Below are 21136 nucleotides of genomic sequence, written 5' to 3'. Positions count from 1 at the left end.
CACTCCAGTAACATTACCAAGCACTCCAGTAACATTATCAAGCACACCAGTAACATTACCAAGCACTCCAGTAACATTACCAAGCACTCCAGTAACATTATCAAGCACTCCAGTAACATTACCAAGCACTCCAGTAACATTACCAAGCACTCCAATAACATTACCAAGCACACCAGTAACATTACCAAGCACTCCAGTAACATTACCAAGCACACTAGTAACATTATCAAGCACACCAGTAACATTACCAAGCACTGCAGTAACATTATCAAGTACTCACGTAACATTACCAAGCACACCAGTAACATTACCAAGCACTCCAGTAACATTACCAAGCACTCCAGTAACATTACCAAGCACACCAGTAACATTACCAAGCACACCAGTAACATTACCAAGCACACCAGTAACATTATCAAGCACACCAGTAACATTACCAAGCACACCAGTAACATTACCAAGCACTCCAGTAACATTATCAAGCACTCCAGTAACATTACCAAGCACACCAGTAACATTACCAAGCACACCAGTAACATTATCAAGCACACCAGTAACATTATCAAGCACACCAGTAACATTACCAAGCACTCCAGTAACATTATCAAGCACTCCAGTAACATTACCAAGCACACCAGTAACATTACCAAGCACACCAGTAACATTACCAAGCACACCAGTAACATTACCAAGCACACCAGTAACATTACCAAGCACTCCAGTAACATTATCAAGCACTCCAGTAACATTACCAAGCACACCAGTAACATTACCAAGCACACCAGTAGCATTACCAAGCACTCCAGTAACATTACCAAGCACACCAGTAACATTACCAAGCACACCAGTAACATTACCAAGCACTCCAGTAACATTACCAAGCACTCCCGTAACATTACCAAGCACTCCAGTAACATTACCAAGCACTCCAGTAACATTATCAAGCACACCAGTAACATTACCAAGCACTCCAGTAACATTACCAAGCACTCCCGTAACATTGCCAAGCACTCCAGTAACATTGCCAAGCACTCCAGTAACATTACCAAGCACACCAGTAACATTACCAAGCACTCCAGTAACATTACCAAGCACTCCAGTAACATTACCAAGCACTCCAGTAACATTACCAAGCACTCCAGTAACATTATCAAGCACACCAGTAACATTACCAAGCACTCCAGTAACATTACCAAGCACTCCAGTAACATTACCAAGCACACCAGTAACATTACCAAGCACTCCAGTAACATTACCAAGCACTCCAGTAACATTACCAAGCACTCCAGTAACATTACCAAGCACTCCAGTAACATTACCAAGCACTCCAGTAACATTACCAAGCACTCCAGTAACATTACCAAGCACTCCAGTAACATTACCAAGCACTCCAGTAACATTACCAAGCACACCAGTAACATTACCAAGCACTCCAGTAACATTACCAAGCACTCCAGTAACATTACCAAGCACACCAGTAACATTACCAAGCACACCAGTAACATTACCAAGCACACCAGTAACATTACCAAGCACTCCAGTAACATTACCAAGCACTCCAGTAACATTACCAAGCACTCCAGTAACATTACCAAGCACACCAGTAACATTACCAAGCACTCCAGTAACATTACCAAGCACTCCAGTAACATTACCAAGCACTCCAGTAACATTACCAAGCACTCCAGTAACATTACCAAGCACACCAGTAACATTACCAAGCACTCCAGTAACATTACCAAGCACTCCAGTAACATTACCAAGCACTCCAGTAACATTACCAAGCACACCAGTAACATTACCAAGCACTCCAGTAACATTACCAAGCACTCCAGTAACATTACCAAGCACTCCAGTAACATTACCAAGCACACCAGTAACATTACCAAGCACTCCAGTAACATTACCAAGCACACCAGTAACATTACCAAGCACTCCAGTAACATTACCAAGCACTCCAGTAACATTACCAAGCACTCCAGTAACATTACCAAGCACTCCAGTAACATTACCAAGCACACCAGTAACATTACCAAGCACTCCAGTAACATTACCAAGCACACCAGTAACATTACCAAGCACTCCAGTAACATTACCAAGCACTCCAGTAACATTACCAAGCACTCCAGTAACATTACCAAGCACTCCAGTAACATTACCAAGCACTCCAGTAACATTACCAAGCACTCCAGTAACATTACCAAGCACTCCAGTAACATTACCAAGCACTCCAGTAACATTACCAAGCACTCCAGTAACATTACCAAGCACTCCAGTAACATTACCAAGCACTCCAGTAACATTACCAAGCACTCCAGTAACATTACCAAGCACACCAGTAACATTACCAAGCACTCCAGTAACATTACCAAGCACTCCAGTAACATTATCAAGCACACCAGTAACATTACCAAGCACTCCAGTAACATTACCAAGCACTCCAGTAACATTATCAAGCACTCCAGTAACATTACCAAGCACTCCAGTAACATTACCAAGCACACCAGTAACATTACCAAGCACTCCAGTAACATTACCAAGCACACCAGTAACATTACCAAGCACTCCAGTAACATTACCAAGCACTCCAGTAACATTATCAAGCACACCAGTAACATTACCAAGCACTCCAGTAACATTACCAAGCACTCCAGTAACATTACCAAGCACACTAGTAACATTATCAAGCACACCAGTAACATTACCAAGCACTCCAGTAACATTACCAAGCACACTAGTAACATTATCAAGCACACCAGTTACATCACTCGCCGCAACCAAGTTCTGCACACGTGACGATGAATGGATGGATGTGGATGTGTTCCCTGCGTTGTTGTTTGTAAATACTTTCGTCAGATGTTGCTCTGGTCTTGTAAACCCTTTGTATAAAAAAAAAACAATCATCCAGTTCACCGCAGTGATAACTGATGAGGGATCAATAATAATGAGGCACCATCCTCATGGAAGATGAACCGTGTCACCCACGTCTGAGGAAATGCAGTGGAAGCAACAGCGTCGTCATGGTAACGCTTCTTTCCACCAATCGCGCAGGATGGGATCCCGGAACCTTTAAATCACCAACGGCGAGACGCGCGTGTGATTAAAGTCGCGGATATAATTTTACGCGTCATGACGTCGTGACGTACGAAAGTCAAAGGGAGTGCGCCACCTCGGAGCAAGCAAGCTTGTCACCCCAGGGAACATCGACAGACATGAGAGAAGTTTCGAAAGGGGGAGTTTGTTGGTTCGGTGAGGGAGTCAATATGTGATGGTTGTGCACCACCCCAGGGTCTTTAAAGGTATTTTTTTCGAAAATCTTAAGAGGTTCCTTGACCCCTTTGGGCGGGGGGTATGTTCAGTTACTATGTTTCTTGTAGACGCTCGCCAAGCGGCTTAAGCACTCTAATTTGAAACCGTTAAGGAACGGCTGGCTTTACAAGCGCGAGCTAGCTGCTTGGTCACTGAACATACCCCTGGTTACACCGTCTGTGTCACAGATGATGCATTTACTACAAGTCTACCAGGTGGGTAGTGTGCAGCTTGCGTTTTTAGGTGAACGATCTTCTTTGGTTACTAAGGGCAACCAACACCAAGCTGAAGAGTTTACGTTTTGTGTGCCACTCATTGGCCGGATCTGGATTCGGACCTGAACCGGAATCGACTCATTTCGTCCGAATCCGTCCACGACCCGTTGAGATATCCTGGTTACACACGGACATCCACAGGGGTGAAAAGATAACCTCCCGCCACCGATGAATGGCCGCGAGATGAAACGTTTTATTCGAACGATTCTTCCCTCCAACGAGGCGCGAACATCATCATTCTCTCCAACCGGCTGTGACTGTTGCTCGAGCAATGTCGACGTCACCGCGTTGTGGCTCCGTGACGTCATGACGTCAAGGCAACCTGACGTGCGTAGGAGGCGGGAGCTGAGGGAGGAGGGAAGAGGTGTCCGTGGGCTGGGACGGCAACGGCACAATAAGCGCGTGTAGCACCGGGGGGAGGAAGGACGGGGACGAGGACGAGGACGAGGACGGGGAGGTAACAAATGTGAGAGAAAACGAACCGGACCAGACGTTGCTTTGTTTCATGGAGGAGCCGTGACCTGCGAGCGGGAAACGAGGTAGGACTGGCACTGGGAGGCGCTGATTACATCGCACATCCGAACGCCGTGTTTTCAGTGACTGACCGTGATATTTGTGTATGTAATATGTATATGTATATGTATATATATATATATATACATATATATATATATAATCATCACCCTGCCATATTGTCGGAGTATGTCCTTTTTTTAACAATCTCGGATCAGAGCCTCCAGCTGTCTCTGTCTGTCGTTCATCCGTGAACCCTGGTGTTGTCCGCACATCCTGTTCATCGATATCGCTCCAAACCCCTCGCTCCGGTCCCGTGTGCCGGTGTCTGTCTTCTCCTCCCTCGAATATTTAATTATTTATATCGAGATCCTTTCCTCGTTCTATAATTCGCAACACACCCGCCCTTGTGCATTTACAACCTTCCATCGTCACAATTGTTTGATTGATAAATATCGTACAACCTACGTCATAATGCCACAAACTCCCGTCGTCCTCCCCCCTCTCCCCTACGTCATAATGCCACAAACTCCCGTCGTCCTCCTACCCCCCTCCCCTACGTCACAATGCCACAAACTCCCGTCGTCCCCCCCCCTCTCCCCTACGTCATAATGCCACAAACTCCCGTCGTCCTCCCCCCTCTCCCCTATGTCATAATGCCACAAACTCCCGTCGTCCTCCCCCCTCTCCCCTACGTCATAATGCCACAAACTCCCGTCGTCGTCCTACCCCCCCACCGCGAGCGCATCCCACGACGTCACGAGCACTCTGGCTTGTTGGCGCCACACCTGCGTTTCTGATAATGGGATTAAAGTCCTCGTTTGATCCTCCTTTATGGGATGGATAGCCGGCTAGCCTGGTGTTGGCTTAGTGGTTAGGGTGGCGGCTTGGGATCCTAGGTTGGCTCAGTGGTTAGGGTGGTGGCTTGGGATCCGAGGGTCCTGAGTTCAAGCCCCGTCGGCCGCTGAATTAATACACCAGGGGGGTTGACTCAGCCCGTCATCCTTCCGAGGTCGACGAAATGAGAACCGGTTCCAGTGTGTGTACTGGTCGAGGGGCACTGCATCAGCGACGGTCACACTTCAAGAAATGATAGCTACCCCGGCAGCTAAGCTGCCATACGACCACCACCACCGATAGCCGGCTAGCCAACTTGCTTCCACTTCAGAGGAAGCCATGATGATGCATTATACAATGTCATCGTTTTTATAATGCCGGTTATTACTCGTGAGCGATAGTGTATGTTGGTATGGTTTACTGTCCTGGAGTTTTGATAGCTGTTGAGAAAAAAATATATAAATAAATAAACAAGTGCAATCCTCCTGCTGATCCTATAAAGGAGAGGTTTATGGAATTACCAAAACGATCTAATAGTTGTCAGTACAAGTTTGCCTTTCGTTGCCCTCATGCTTTGTTTGTTTGTTTTTTTTTTTTTTGCTCCACAGCTTGCTGCCTGATCCATTGTTTAATTTTTCCATGAATCGACGTTTCTCTTGCTGTTTAAAGAGCACAGAGTTTGAAAAGACTTTCCAAGACTTGTTTGAGTGAACTTTTGTAAATGCACGTGAGCACCATACGTCCGCACCTATTTTATCCACATGAGATATCGTCCTCTCTACCGAAGTATAATGACACGATTTTTTTTTTCTTCCCAGTATCAGTACTTTATGAGCTTTGTGGGATAGGGATGTTGGTGAGGCAAAAATTGTGAAGGGGTTTGAGCATTGCATCATCTTTCTCTCTGAGTGACGGTCATGGTGATGTGTAACGCGGCAACGGACTGTTTGTGCGCATAACCCCCGCCAGGCTATGAGTGCAAAAGCTGCTGATAGCTGAAAGCCCACCAAGCATGGCGAGATGCCAGACTGTTTCGAAGGCAAGGGAGCTGTCCAAAGAGGCATCTTGACATCATCTGTGGAACTGCCCGTGCCGTCAGCAGGAGCACGTCCAACGAAGAATTGTGATGACAAATTTCAGTAAAAAAAAAAACCATCAAGACATGGTTACCCCTTTTCTTGGGTACCAGTGGCAGCATCATAGAAAGTCTATTAATTCTACTCTCTGTTTATGGAATAATAATATGACACAAAGATACACAAGGAGCTTTGGTGTAAGAGAAGGACATTCGGCCCATCATACCTGCGCTACACTAACCCCAGGATCATCACCCATGTACACAAACTGCTGATAACCTTCAAATTATACTTTAGAAACAAGAAAAACAGCAATCGGAGATTGCAGACCCTCTCCAGGACTTGTTTTGTGTTCTGGTGTGTTATGTAATTAATAAGAGACATAATTAGAACTGCCACTTTATAAAATTAATGTTGGCAGTGATGACTGCTTCAGCCATTTCAGAGATCTTTGAAAGTTTTATTTTTTTTTTTAAAACATTATGGCTGGTGAATCACGTGACCGACGACATCAAAAATTTTTGTTGATCATTTAATCCCGAGATGACCCTCAAAAAATTTCATACTGATCAGGTGTGGCATTCTACATATGCAATTATGACATCATAACAAAGGCACCTATCACACTCATTCCCCATGAGGAGTACTTGCTATGTGCCAAGTTTCAATTTTTTTTTCCTTGGTGCGGTTTCAGAGATAGAGGTCCAAAGTTTTCCCGTTTTTCCAACACGACTGCCTCACCACGTCACCTATGACGTCATAATTACCATTACAGAATTCCACATGAGTAGTCTCACCAATGGTGAAAATTTTGTCTCGATCCGACAAGCGCTTGAGGAGAAAAAAATGAAAGTTCTGTGCGGACAAACATAAATAGACAAACAAACAAACGGACCCAAATGCAATACCCTCTCCTTCAGCGAGGGTAATAGGCCTGATGTTTGCTTAATGGTTAAGGTGGCTCACTTGAGACCTTAGGATCCTGAGTTTGAACCCCTGTCGTGTTTATAAATAACGGTAGGTGGGTTGAATCAGCCGGCGTCCTTCGGAGGTCGACAAAATGAATACCAGCTTACTGGAAGCCGAGGGCACTGCATCAGTGGCACAGCCACACACCCAGCAATGATGCAACCAGCGGCCACAGGTCGCATACAAACATGAATGAACTTTACAAATTATCCCGGAATAATGGGAACTCTTAAAGATCGATTTGATGCATTTAATACTTTATCACTGGGGTATAGCACCGCTGCCTTATTGAAGACCAAGTAATTTGTTGTTGTGTATAGGCTGTCGTTAGAGAATGCCTATTTCACTGAGATCCAATTCTGAATTTGGTCCGCTAGCCACATTTACTGATGCAGTGCCCCTTGGTGCATTCGAGCAGGAATTTCTAATTTGTTCAGGTGCCGGCGATAACGTTCCTCCTCTGTGCGAAGCACAAGTGCGATCTCAAACCATGTTAAGTAGGCTTTTGGGAAGTGTGTTTGGTTAAAGTTGCAATTCTGCTAACACTTGGCTTTTAATCTTGTGGCTGGGCTTTCTATTACTTTTTTTTGTATCCAAGGTTTAGGCTCGTGAAAGAGCTGGAACACTGAACAGAATGGAACATAAAAGAATACAGTGGAAAGTGGGGAAGTGCACCAACCATAGAGGGACACTTGGAGGAAAAATGGGCAAGAGGAAGAATGAGAGCAAGGGGATGGGGAGGAGAACACAGAGGGTCAACAAGCTGGATCAACAAGCTTCAGTTCCAGGTCACAGAAGGTCTACAAGCTCCAATAAGATCCAGCTCCAGGACACAGAAGGTCAGCAAGCTGGATCAACAAGCTACAACAAGCTCCAGGACACAGAGGGTTAACAAGCTCAAAAAGAGCAAGAAAAAGAAGATGAAGAAGAGGACAAAGAAGCAAAAAACAGGATGAAACAGAAATGGAACAAAACAAAATAAAATGCCATGGCAGGAAAGGAGGGAGGGGGAGGGGGGCACAATAACCTGTAAAGGAAGTGGTGAGCCTGGAGAGTATTAATTACAATAGAAATACCATGATTATGGATGAGGGGTTGGTGAACATCCATACTGAAGCCTGTGAAGGGGGGGGTGGGGGCGTGGGTGAGTGGGGAAGAAATGGAACTGAACAGATGGAAAGTTGTTCCACAGGTGAGGGAAAAGATGACCGAATGAGTGGAGGTGAGCAGTGAACCTGGATTTTGGTAGTTTAATCACAAGTGGGTTGCTGGAAGACCACATGTCGCCTGCCAGGGTAATGGGAGGGGGGGGGGTGTTTGGGGAGTGGAGCATGGGAAGGTTAGAGGGTGCAATACCAAAAAAGAGGCGATAGAAGACAGAGATCTTGTCTGAAATTCTAGAGTAATAGGCCAATCTCCCGCAATGAGGCTGTCTTTGGGTCTCTCACATCACCACAGGCAGGTCGGTGGTCTTTCTGTCTTCGACCGTCTCCTCTCCGGTCTCGCCCCCCCCCTCGCTCTGTCTGCATTTTGTCCCCACCATATTTCCGCAGGGCGGTCAAGGTCCACCAACCAGCTCCTTCTAGTAAAACTACCAAAATCACGAATCATTGCTCACCTTCACGCTTTCATTCCTCTTTTTTTTTTTCCCCGACATTGGAATAAACTCCCTCGCTCTCTTCAATCCCATTCTTCCCTCCAGGCCTTCAAAACGGCTGTTCACTAGGTCTGTCCTTATTTTATTTTTTTCGGAAATTTCAAGGGGCTAACCCGAATTTAGGTTAATATTTACGAGAGAAAAATATGAACCCGAAAAAAATTGTCTCGGGGTTGCTACCAGCTGTCAAAAATTGTAAAAAATGTGCATTTTAATGTTTTTTTGTATTTTTATGTCATATTTTTGCGTGCTTACTGGTTGGTTCGAACGTGAATAACACGAAAAAAATGTTTTTGATCCCAAAAAAGTGTTACATATATCCTGAAACGTGGCTCAAAAATTGGGAAATTTTCCATTTTCAACATGAAATTATGTCTTTTGTTCTTGTACTGACGGCTTGTTGTACGTATGAGATATTTATTGCTTAGATCTGTTGTATTGACTGCTCATTGCTCCATTGAATCACCGAGTCCGTCAGTCAGTGACTGACTGACTGCCGTCAATTTCACGTCTGGTATCCGGTCATTCAGGCATTTAGCGAAATTGCCTTTCGTGAACTAATGATAACTATTCTGTCGTTTCAGAATGACATTGTTATCGTTATTTGTTAAAGCGAATGGATAAATATTCCGAAGTGAACGTTGATATATCTAAGGCAACGGTGAAAAGTTGCTGGGACAGCTGTGGTATTTATCGGTAGAACTGATACCATTATGTCTATTTGACCGAAACATGTCAATTGAGACAAAAAGAAAAAGATCTCAAACTCTAAAAGAACAAGACGATGACGATGATGATGAAGCACCGAAAAGAGCTGTTGTTCACCAGAAAGATATCAAGCGCCGAAAACTGGAAGAGTTCGCATCTCCGAGAAGCAGAAGTTTTTTTTTGATGTACTGCATTTGAACTCTGACTTTCTGCACAAAGACCCGGATCAATGGGAAACTGAAGATAGTTTCATACAAAGCCGTACTATCGTCAGCAAGCTGAAATTTGTGAATGACTGTGCAGAGTGTGGTGTAGGCCTGGTGACTGAGTACAACAGTCTTATTACGTACGATGAGGAGCAAAAGCAGTACCTATTACAAGCGGTAACCGATCACCGAAAACGATTCCTTTTAAGAAAACAACTTTTAACAAGTGAACTATAGCTCTTGTCCCGTCTGTTCAGACTCTGTCTGCAAACTGCGGAGTTTGAAAAACGCGAAAAATACATAAAATCGTGATTTTTTTTTTTTTTTTTTTTTTTTTTTTTAGACTTTTCAAGTTTCACTGACACGGACTGGAAAAATCTTGCCAAGTTCAACAATATTTCTCTGCAGTATTTCAGATTCTAATGCACCAGAAAACATCATACGTTACATGTTAATGTCATTTTGGCATAAGATTAAAAAAAAGAAAAATAAAAAGTGAATTTCTTTTTTTCTTTTCAAATTTCGATGGACGGTAGCAACGAGTAAAATTTTTTTGGGGGGGGGTTCATATATTTTAATATATTTTTTTCTCATAAATATCAACCTAAATTCGCGTTAACCCCTTGAAATTTCCGAAAAAAACGAAAAATAAGGACAGCCCTACTGTTCACCACCACCTCTTATCTTCCCACATCCAAATCCTCAATCTTTTATACCCCCGTTAATCCACCCCAAACCCACCTCCTTCAAATTCCCTGCTTTCCTTCCTGAAAGTCCCTGTAATATCCATCTTGTATACCCCATGTTCCCTGCCCCATTCCTCTCCCTTCCACAGATTTCCTAATGTCCATGTTCCCCACTGTTTTGTCCTTCCCTCTCCCACCCCTCTCGTCTCCTGCCCCCCTTGTTGTTTGTGTGCTAGCTCTCACATGAGCCTCGACATTGTGTAGAAAAAAAAAGAAGAGATTCAACTTTTTGCAGGCGATTCCAATAATTTTGCGGGCCTTGTTCTCTTTGACATCAACATTTCAGCACAAACAGGCTCTAATGGGTACAACACAATATTTTGTGTAATAAGCACAAAATGCAAATATTTTCAGCACAAATACGCGACGGCAACCAAAACCTTTTAAATAATGTGTTTCCGAATCCATTTGGAATTTTTATGATGCACAATCCTTCAGCTTGCACAGCAGATATGTTAAGGATTCTTCGGAGAGCACTTGCTGGTTCTGATTCCTTCCGGTACATTGTCATACTTCCAGACACTAAGTGTTCTTCATTATTAGTAGCTATTGGTGTCAGTCATGCCAGCACTATTAAAATGAACAGAGCAGTGTGGTTATAGTCAGTGAGTTGTATTGTAATGTAATTTGAGTGAAACGTGACACAAAACTCTTTTGGGGAAATAACATATGTACCATATTGGGGCTTACAGGATGGCCTCGATGTGCGCACACGCGCCTCGAAGCTGTCTATCCTGGGTTTGAATCTCACCCTAACAAAAACTGTCTTCCCGGTGTTTCACAGGCAGGGCGATTCAAAAACGTGTGTGCCATCCCTTGGATGGACCTTAAACTTGCGTCCCCTCTTCCGGCATTAATTGGTGTATATACACCACCGAGTCTGGTATATGGAAGCGAAAACTACTTTAATGGCCCCAATACTTTCCACCATCTTGTGTGGTTGTCTGGGGAACATCTTCGGTCCATGTCTTTCACAAACTGGCTGGCCAGGCCTCGTGCTTAACTGAAGGTGGCAGGAATTTGTAATTTGTTCTAGTTGCTGGCAATAACTCACCCATTCTTCAGGAAAGACGCCTTGAGATCTTCAACATCCACTAACAACCAGTGCTGGCAAGTATGGTCCTGCAGCTTGATGTCCTTCCGACGGACGAGACTGTTGTGACCTCCCGGCAATGGGTTACCTTTCAATATCGACTCCAAAGGTCCGAGTCGACTTAATCGGAAAATTGATAATTTGCCATGTGTGGGTCACGTCTTGAAGGCCATTCAGATTAACTGAGCAGAATTTTTGTATCTGAATGCCGGCACTATCAGCTGGTACACTCTGCGTTTTATTTAACATCCCCATTACGATGCACCAGCCGATGGAGCAAAACGCACAGCTCGAAGCGAAAGTACCTAACAAAAAACAAAATGTTCTTTTGCAATAGTATTTAGCTTGCAGAAGGGTATTTTGTTTTTCAAAAAGTAATAAAACATGATGAGGCCTCCATTGCAACATCAATTCATTTCCCAGTTTTCCTGAGCTTATCTTTGTCATGGCATAACTTATCCAACTGAAGAAACCAGCAAGGATTATCAATCAACCTTTTCCATCAAGCATTTAATCGTATCTTTCCAAAGGAGCTATTAAACAAAGGTTTGTTCGTAAGACTTTGGAAGCTGCCTTTATCTAGTGTATCAGAAATGAAGTTAAAAATGATGTCACCAAAACTGCAAAAGTAGAGAAAATGTCTGCCAGAAGGTGCAGGGATTTTGTAACCATTGCTTTGTATACAACATGTGAGGCATTAAAGTGAACATGAGTGCAATGCCGACTCGCATATTCATTTGAGATAAACAAATTACCTCGAAAAACTTTGGAAACGTCGGCTACAAATGCTGCAATCAGAATCGTCCATCTTGAAATGAACTGCATGGCCAGATCGATGTAGAACTTTTGTATGTGCAAACAATGATTTGTTGTAATGTGCGTAACTGACCAATGATCGATGCAGATGGAACTCGTATGTGGGGCTCTCATAAGTCACACTTCCACAGCAACATGTGTCCTGTAGATGTGTAGTGTTTGACTTGATATTGGTTGGAATCATTTGTGCAGCTTTCGTTGTTCCAAGTCTTTCCTGAAAAATCAGAACTACGCACAGCCGACAAGGCTTTCGTCCATATCTCAATGGAGCACTGCTCTTACCTGTGGGCTGGGGCCCCAGTATCACACCCTTCTCCGAGATTCTATGAAATTTAAAGCTCTCAACATTATTGGCATCTCTCACGATAAGACCAAAGCACAAGGTCTGATTGCTGCCACAACACAGGCAGGTGATTGGCCTCGGTTTAAAAAATAAAAATTGTTATCCGTCTCTCCATTGGTCTAACACTGTGTGCCCTCTCAGTCCCCTAACACTCCCCAGCACTTGTTCTTCCATTAACCCTCTCCTGGTTAAACGTTTAAAATTGAGGCTGACAGCACACCTCGACTCCTTTGTTTATCGTTTCTCACGTCTATTCAACCGCCTTCCTGAGGCTGTTCTATCCACACTCCTCTTCAGGGTATCAAGGAAGCAGAGCACCCAGCCTCAGGCCATCCCCATCCTTACCCACAATTTCAACCCCATTGACCCCTGCCTAGCCTCACCTTCTTACCTGTATGTTCCTGTGTTTTCCACCTTCCCCTCCTCTTGCTCCTATTTTCCTGTTTGTTCATTCCCTTGCTTATTGTGTCCAATTTAGCCACACTTCTCTACTGTCTGTTCATACCCTCTGCTACCTTGTTCTTCCATGAGCCTCAATCTTGTAATGAACGAAATTACTTAATTATTTAAATGAGTGATATGTACCATTGTATAACAGCATGGCATTTAGGTAAATTGCTGATATTTATGCCCACTGTGTGAGACTTCACAGGTATGTTGTTACCATTGACATCACAAACCAAAACAACCCTGATCATGATGATCAGCAAGGATTCGTACCCAGCAACCTGCACCTGTTTTTTCCGTTTTTTTGGTCATTTTGTGGCAAACAAAGGTCAAGTTGACTTGCAGAAGAGAAAGATGCACGTAAATCTGGGAATCGGAAAAACACGGTTTGGTCACATGTAATTTCTGGCACATCCCTTGCTGGGACATTGAGCTGGAGGTGGTGGATGAACATGCGTCTTGATGACTTGCCATGATTTTGGTGTTGTGCTCGTGCATTCATTTTCTCAAACGTCATTCAATGAGGAGGAGCAAGCAGGCCAACACTCACCCCTGTGAAGTTTTTACTGCAGTTGAACAACACCCCTTTTGCTGTCAGACACGTCAGGCGAGTTTGTGCGTCACACATGGACAGATTCTACAATATCTTTTGAAGTAGACTCAGTTTAAGCATGTTTAGAAAATAATTCAAAGGATTTTGTGGTTGGAAAAGAAAGAAAGGTGGGAGGAAAGTGAGAAGGGTTGTTGCAACCGTAGACTTTTTACAATGTTTTGCTAAAACGTTTGCCACATCCATTGTTCCAACTTCCTGTTTCTTGAGAATTTCATATGAAACTTTTATTGGGCAAATATTTTGCTTTAGGTGTCTGACAAGACTACTGACAAAGTCTGGATTGCACTTGGCAGTCTTGCTAAGAATATGAGGGTGCGTTAAGGAATGGATGTATCATAATTAATCAAATAAATGCAGAAATCACAACTCCACGACTCGCAAAATTATGATCGTAGTGTTAATTGGAAATTGTCAGCGCGATTGCAAGTGAAAGGTGGTCATCATTTTGTCGTCTTGTTTGGCCCACTGACCGTGATGATGAAGTGGTGCAAAGCCCCGAAGCACTCATTTGCTAAACTCGTACCTGCTTTGGTTGTCATTACGACCATAAACGGCTTAAGGCTTGGGTGCTCACACACCACCCGGCTTGTTCTAGGTGCTGTCTTGAAAGTGCTAAACTTAATCTGCCTCATCTACATGTAGCAAGGCCCTATGCACACCTGTTTCATGTGCATCAAATCTAGACTGTTGTTGTTCATCTTTCGGCTGCTCCCGTTAGGGGTCGCCACAGCGGATCATCCGTTATGATCCGCATACTGATTTGGCACAGGTTTTACGCCGGATGCCCTTCCTGACGCAACCCTGGTCGCCTCTTACGACACAGGGATCAGGATTTTGGTTTCGCCATGATTCCGGGCTGCTCTACACCCTGCCTAGTGCAGAGCCCCCGTCCTCAAGCGATCCTCCAACCCAAGCCTCCGAGTAGCCGGATTACAGGCGCACGCCACTACGCCCGGTCGTGCATCAAATCTAGACTAGATCATTCAAATATAAATACACCACATCTGAGCTATTAATCAGAGATACTTTTTTTGAATACAATGTCGAGAATCGTGGAGGAGCTAGAACACAGAACGGATCAGGACGTAACAAAACAAAAGGAACAATATAATAGAAAGAGAGGGGGAAAACGCACCAACAGCAGAGATGAAGCACAAAATAGAGGGAGACGATGACAAATAAAGGATGTGGGGAACAATGAGAGCGAGGGGAGGACACCGGGCGTGGACAAGATGGATACAAATTCTCTGGAAAGAAAAACTGAAAACTTGTAAAGAGGTGGGTTTGGAGGGGAGGGATGGTTAATGGGGGGGGAGAAAAGATCATGGTTTTGGATGGGGGCTGATGTGAGATGGTGGTGGTGAACAGCAGTTTTGAAGCACTGGAGGGAAGAATGAGATTGAAGAGAATGTGGAAGTTGGATCTACAGGTGCGAAGAAAGAGGAACAAACGAGTGGAGGTGAGCAGTGAATCTGGATTTTGGGAGCTTCACCAGAAGGGGGTTGCTGGCAGACCATGTGTGCCCTGCAGCAACCTGTGGGATACAGTACATGGAAAGAACAGAGAGTGCAAGACCAGAAAGGAGGTTGTAGAATACAGAGACCACCGACCTCTCTCATGTGAAAGTGATAGGCCCATCTACTCACGTTCATTGCATCAGGTTCCAGTGATCTTAAAGGCCTTGGTTTCCATGGCGTCAAGCTGAGCAAGATGCGAGGGAGGGGTGCCAGCCCAGAGTAGAGAGCAGTCAGTACTCCACCAAGCTATGGACGGAGTGGCACAACTTAACTAAATATGTAACTCTTGAATTATTAAGGGATCCTTTGGAGACTTGGACAGTTGAGCTTGATGAATCTGATAATACACTGATAAATCAAACTAATAGGTGAGAAAAAATTGATTGTCTATAATGTGGAAGTGTTTGTCTCAGTATCTTTCTGTTTGCATTGAATAATTCTACCTGGATTTCTTGATAAAATAACACTTTTAAAATGAAATTACTTGTGATAGATTCCCATTACAACCGAAAGAATATCCCAGACACTATTCTTATAATAGGAAACGTAACAATCAGGCAATCGGAATCATTAAGGAATCTCGGTGCATATTTTAACTGCATATTTTAATGACACTTCAGGTTTGCAACCTTAGTAACATAGGCAGGATTCACCTCCACAGTATTTCACAAATAAGAAACTTGATTGACCAGGATACCTGCCACCACGCTGTTCACACTCCAGTGCTCTCACGCTAAAGAATATTGTAATGGACGACTCTCATATATTTCAGATTATCACCTCGAGCAACTCGAAAGTCTTAAGAGCTGGGCAGGTTGTCTTTTGTATTTGTAAACGGTGCACATAATTCCACTCCTCTTATACAAGCACGACACTGGTTACCCATTTCTCAAACAATACGCTACAGAATAGTGTGTGCGTGCGTGCGTGCGTGCGTGCGTGTGTGTGATATATATATATATATATATATATATATATATATATATATATATATATATATATATATATATATATATATATATATATATATAGAAACATTGAAGACCCATCACCAGAGTACATGGAGAGGTGCCTCCATCATCATAACCCTGCTGGACTTGATCTTCCTTCCAATTCAGAACCATTTTATCTGACATATACAAAGTCCCAAACCAAAACTGCAGATGGAACTTTTACTGTGACCGCTGTGAAGGAGTGTAACTCGTCCATCAGATAAATTCAACTGAACAATTTCAGAAACTTGTTAAAACTTGGTTCCTAAAATGAGCATTGTGATTATATAGGTTCCACCTTTTGGTCATGCTACTTTTCCATTGTGCATATATATATATATATATATATATATATATATATATATATATATATATATATATATATATATATATATATATAACTAGACTGCTTCAGCAGCACCAACGCTCTGTACAGAGTACGGTCCCAATGGATGGATGGATATAACTCGAGAGTTCATGGAACACAGTACCCCATGCAGTGTTACTTCAATTTTACTTCATTTTCAATAAAAAAGATGATTTAAACAATCATTTAAAAAATAAATCCAAAAGTTTTGTACTATTGAAGTAGTCCAGAAGCAGTCCCAGACACCACTCTTGAACCTTTATTTAAATTGATGTGCAGTACGTGCTGTAAAATTGGAGGTTCTTGGAAGTATGACAGGTGATTTGTGTTCTACAGTCTTCAAGTTTATAATTCAATTTAAATAAAATAAAGATTGTAAAAGTCGTATAAATAAATAAATTCCAGGTTTTCCCGTCATTTTCTGCAGTGTCTGTTACACCACCCTATTGAACACATTACCATTAGTTATTCGTGCCTGTTGTTTGTGTCCTTTATGATAGCCTTAAAAGCAGTATATTTCCTGTTTGAAATAATTAAAAAATTTGTTTAACTGCCAGGCAGGCAGACAAATAAAAATTATTATCTCACTCATCTTTGCGCATGTGCGATCGGGTCAAATTCAAAGTATGATAAAACGAAACGCTCGTCTTCCTCTTCATGTTCCAATTCATTTTCAAAACATAACATTCCATTTAAATAAGCTGTTGCTCAATCATAAACTGATTATACAGACAGACAGATAGACAGACAGACAGATGGACGGAAGAACATGAACCAATTGCTTCACCCCGCTTTTCATTTTGCCTGTGCGGGGTTATTACTGACATTATTTTTTGTCGTGATACTTAAGTTCAAGTATGTTATAATTTAATACGTTAAATTGGTAACTATTGATATTTTAAGCATAGTTATTTAGTTATACTAAAAATTGTATGTTTAAAAGCTAATTATTATTATTATTATTATTATTATTATCATCATTATTATTTATTATAGGGCTGCACTTGCTGATAAAAGGCACCTATCTTGTGTGGATATAAAACTATGCCAAGAGCATTTTATAATGTAAGCCATATAAACAACCTTTAACTGTGTGATTTTAAATGATTGTTCTCTCTTTGATCTTTCCTTTCCAAATAGTCCCACCTATAATTGCTTGTTCTTGGCATGTTGAACTGGTGTCATTTGATGATCCTTTACCATTGTAGAAATTCAACAAATTGGTGAATTTTGAAATGAGACAAAGTAATACACTGATGATAACTTGTAAGTTCTACATATTTTACAAAACAAACATGATAGCCTAGTTGCTCAAAAAGCCCAATTGTTTCATTATATTGCACCAAACTCTTCAATGAGATGCGAAATCAGCTATTTTGCTTGAGAAACAAGTGAATGCATAACAGAACGAGAGCAGCATCCGGTAAAGCATGCACCTCTGACAGGCTGAACAGTTTACATTTGGCATTCCACTGATAGGCCAATCTACATCCAGACCATTCGTCCTTGTCACACACCAAAATCTAATCTGCTTGTTCTTATCACCTACATTCGTCAAGTTTTGTCATGAGTCCACAGCGTTTTGAGATATTGTGCTTTACCGTACTGTATGTCATTTTGGCCAAATCTCTCAATAGTGAAGAATCACTTTTAAAATTGTCATATCTGATCCAGATCTGAATCTTCACCAAAATCAAATCAATTCTTCCTTGATGAATACCCAACCTACCCACCAAGTTTCATCTGAATCCATTCACAACTTTTTGAGATATCCTGCTCACAGAAAAACAGACAGACAAACATTTGGGTGAAAACATAACCCTGTCCACCTTCAGTGGTAGTGGTGTTGAATAACTTGTCTTGTTTGTGAAGGCTAGTGTCGTCGATCTGCATTGGCAGACATGTACAACAATGAATGAAATCAACAGAGCGTTGATTGAGGTGTGGTAACTGCCTTGGAAAGCAGGGAGAAGCTGGGGTATCGGGCGTTAACCCTTTTTCATGGCAAATGAAGGTTTGTGTTGTCTCTCTTTTGCTCAGACGAAGGGTTCCTGACACGTCAGCTTCTCCTTGTTCCCCATGATGGTTAGCATACCTCAATCAATGTTCTGTTTATTTAATCCAGTGAATGCAGAATTATTTTATTTTCATTTATATTGATTCTGCGGTAAAGTCGTCACGCTTTGCCTGCCTACTGCTTCCTTGTGACAAGATGGACATTATTTATGTATATACTTGATTGAATGAGTCTATACTCCACCATTGCCTCAGCGTGACTGAAGTAGTCTCATGGCAAGCACTGCACTGGGTGATTTGTCATTGCCTTTTCCAATGGTAATCGGCAAGGTAAGAATTTAGCCAGTGATACCAAAAATCGCCTACTCTCTGTGAAAGGTACCATGTATGTTTTAACGTCCACCAGCAACAAATGTTGGCAGATGGGAGGCCAGCTTAACATATCATTTTAAGGGTGGCACTCTTATTGATACAACACCTTGCTTGTGAAACACCAGGGTGATAGTTTATAGTGTGGTTGGAAATCAAACCGAGAACAGATGTCTTAAAGGTGAGTAGGCTACTTCTGAGCTCTCCTGTCAGCCCATTCTCCATGCTTTTGGTGGGAAAACTGGAAAATCGAGCACTCTCCTTTCCAGGTGTTTCATTGGTTTGGACGCCCTGTTGCTGTCAGTTCAACAAGAAGCGAGTCGTGACTTGCACCGCCTGAAGAGGAAGAACAAGTTTAGTGTTTGGTTTGAGGGTGTACGTGTTTGAGAAAACTTGATTTCAACCTCGGCCTTGATTTATTATTGGTGAGAGTTTGGTAAGAACCTTCAGTTGCTTTGTGAGTTGTTTGTTAATATTTTTTCTTGCACAAGCTACACACACACACATACACATACACATACACATACACATACACATACACATACACATACACATACACATACACATACACACACACTGTCCACGCCCTAAAATTTGAAATCACATTTTCCTCGCGACCTAAATGGTACTAGTACTATGATAAAAATTGTCGTGAAAAACCAGGATTTTGATGGGGATTTTCAAGTTTGGGTCGTGACCCCAGGTTTGGAACCCTTGGGTTAGATTGTTTGTCTTGATGTAAATTGTGCAGTTCTTTTATGCTTCACAATCTACATGAAAGCGATACCTTGCAAATGATGTCATATGGACCGTAATCATTTCTGACATCATCATGTCACCGTTCACAATGTCTGCGGTTGCCAGCTTAGAGCAATAAATAAAGATAAAGTTATTTTCCTCCTTTTAGTTGGAAGGGATGAGGCGGGGTGGGGTGGGATGGAGGGCGGTGAAGGAGGGGAGGGAAGAGTAGGTGTGGGGTGAAAAAGTTTAATCTATTGACTTACTTTATCACAGGTGTTGCATAGTCTCTGTCCTGTTTATTTTTTGGTATAAGACTAGGTGAGATAAACATTGTAAAACATTTTGCCATAGTCTGGATGTTTATGCTGATAGGATAGTTTAAAGGTGTTCCATTCCTATTTTAGCTGTGCAGCCTGGTTTTGAACCTCAACCCAGTTATAAACTGTCACCCTGTGGTTTCACATTCAGGGCGATGCATCAATGTGTGCACCGTCCCTCGGAGAGACATTAACCCGAAGGAACCATCTGCTAGCACTGGTCATGGTGAAGGTTATAGATCCCATGGTATCGTTCATGAATAGTCGAGTTATCACCAGCAGTCTGGCCAAATTACAAATTCTGATCGCCTTCAGTCGAACATCCGACCTGACCAGCCTGTTCGTGAAAGGTTTGGGCCAAAAATGTTCCCCAGCCCAACGACACATGAAGGTGGGAATAATTGCGGCCGTTAAAAAGTATTCGATTCTGGATACTTTCGGTGAGAAAGATTCTCAATGATTCATCGATTTTGTACTGATCAGAAATCTTGGAAGGATGTAAGATGTGCATTAACAGTACATTTGACCTCCAGATGATTGATCTGCCTTGCAGTCGCCTTAACCAGACAGTACTAAAACGCCCATCATGGGAATAAACTTGCATGGAGAGCAATTCCTACACCAATAAAATTTGCACTAAATATTTGACTGACTACTTTGCTTTGTGCAGCATTAGATGTAGACTTTAAAATTATCTGAGAATATTCCTGTCATGTTGTGAAAGGTCAAAGTGTGTGTGTGTGTGTGTGTGTGTGTGTGTGTGTGTGTGTGTGTGTGTGTGTGTGTGTGTGTGTGTGTGTGTGTGTGTGTGTGTGTGTGTGTGTGTGTGTGTGTGTGTGTGTGTGTGTGTGTGTGTGTGTGAAACTTGCAACATTGACTGTTTGCACATGTTTATCACCAAAATACTGCATAAAGAATGACTGAGTCTTCCTTGGTGAAGTATGTAAAGGTAATGCGTTGATTTTACAGCCCATTGTGTTTGTTTGTCCCTCCAGTAAGATTTGAATTGCAATTTGGTTTGTGTATCGCACTGAGTCACAACATTAGTTTTTTTTTTTTTTACATGTATATCACACATGAATCACCATACAGAATACATAACAACTTTGATAAAGTTGTTACTTGCCTTTGTTTTATTTGCATTTTTAATGTCATTCAAGTGCTTTTGTTTCATTACCTCTGCCTCCGAACGTTATGTTTTCACCCTTT

At 42.4% G+C, this 21136-nt stretch overlaps 1 protein-coding gene across 5 annotated transcripts in view; it reads left to right on the top strand.

Annotated features, from left to right (window-relative positions):
- The first annotated feature begins 3187 nt into the window (after positions 1 to 3187).
- The window catches only part of SGSM3 (small G protein signaling modulator 3), a 136035-nt gene continuing 118086 nt past the window's right edge, over positions 3188 to 21136 (top strand). The window contains exons 1-2 of one of the 5 annotated variants that reach the window (XM_085887068.1): positions 3982 to 4123; positions 19139 to 19294. Coding sequence is in view for 1 of the 5 variants with exons in the window: in XM_085887077.1 (XP_085743203.1) it covers positions 5656 to 5661 (6 nt within the window). In the remaining 4 variants the exon portion in view is untranslated. Of the gene's footprint in view, positions 3300 to 3961; positions 4124 to 5542; positions 5662 to 19138; positions 19295 to 21136 lie in introns of those variants that run through there. The other 4 variants (XM_085887077.1, XM_085887072.1, XM_085887064.1 and 1 more) reach the window with 4 other exon arrangements.

This window comes from Eptatretus burgeri, chromosome 1, assembly GCF_056783735.1.
Source record: "Eptatretus burgeri isolate ZD-2024b chromosome 1, Ebu_testis_v1, whole genome shotgun sequence".
Taxonomy (NCBI): domain Eukaryota; kingdom Metazoa; phylum Chordata; class Myxini; order Myxiniformes; family Myxinidae; genus Eptatretus; species Eptatretus burgeri.
The sequence above is the reverse complement of the archived record's forward strand: the minus strand, read 5'-3'. Positions and strand labels throughout refer to the sequence as shown.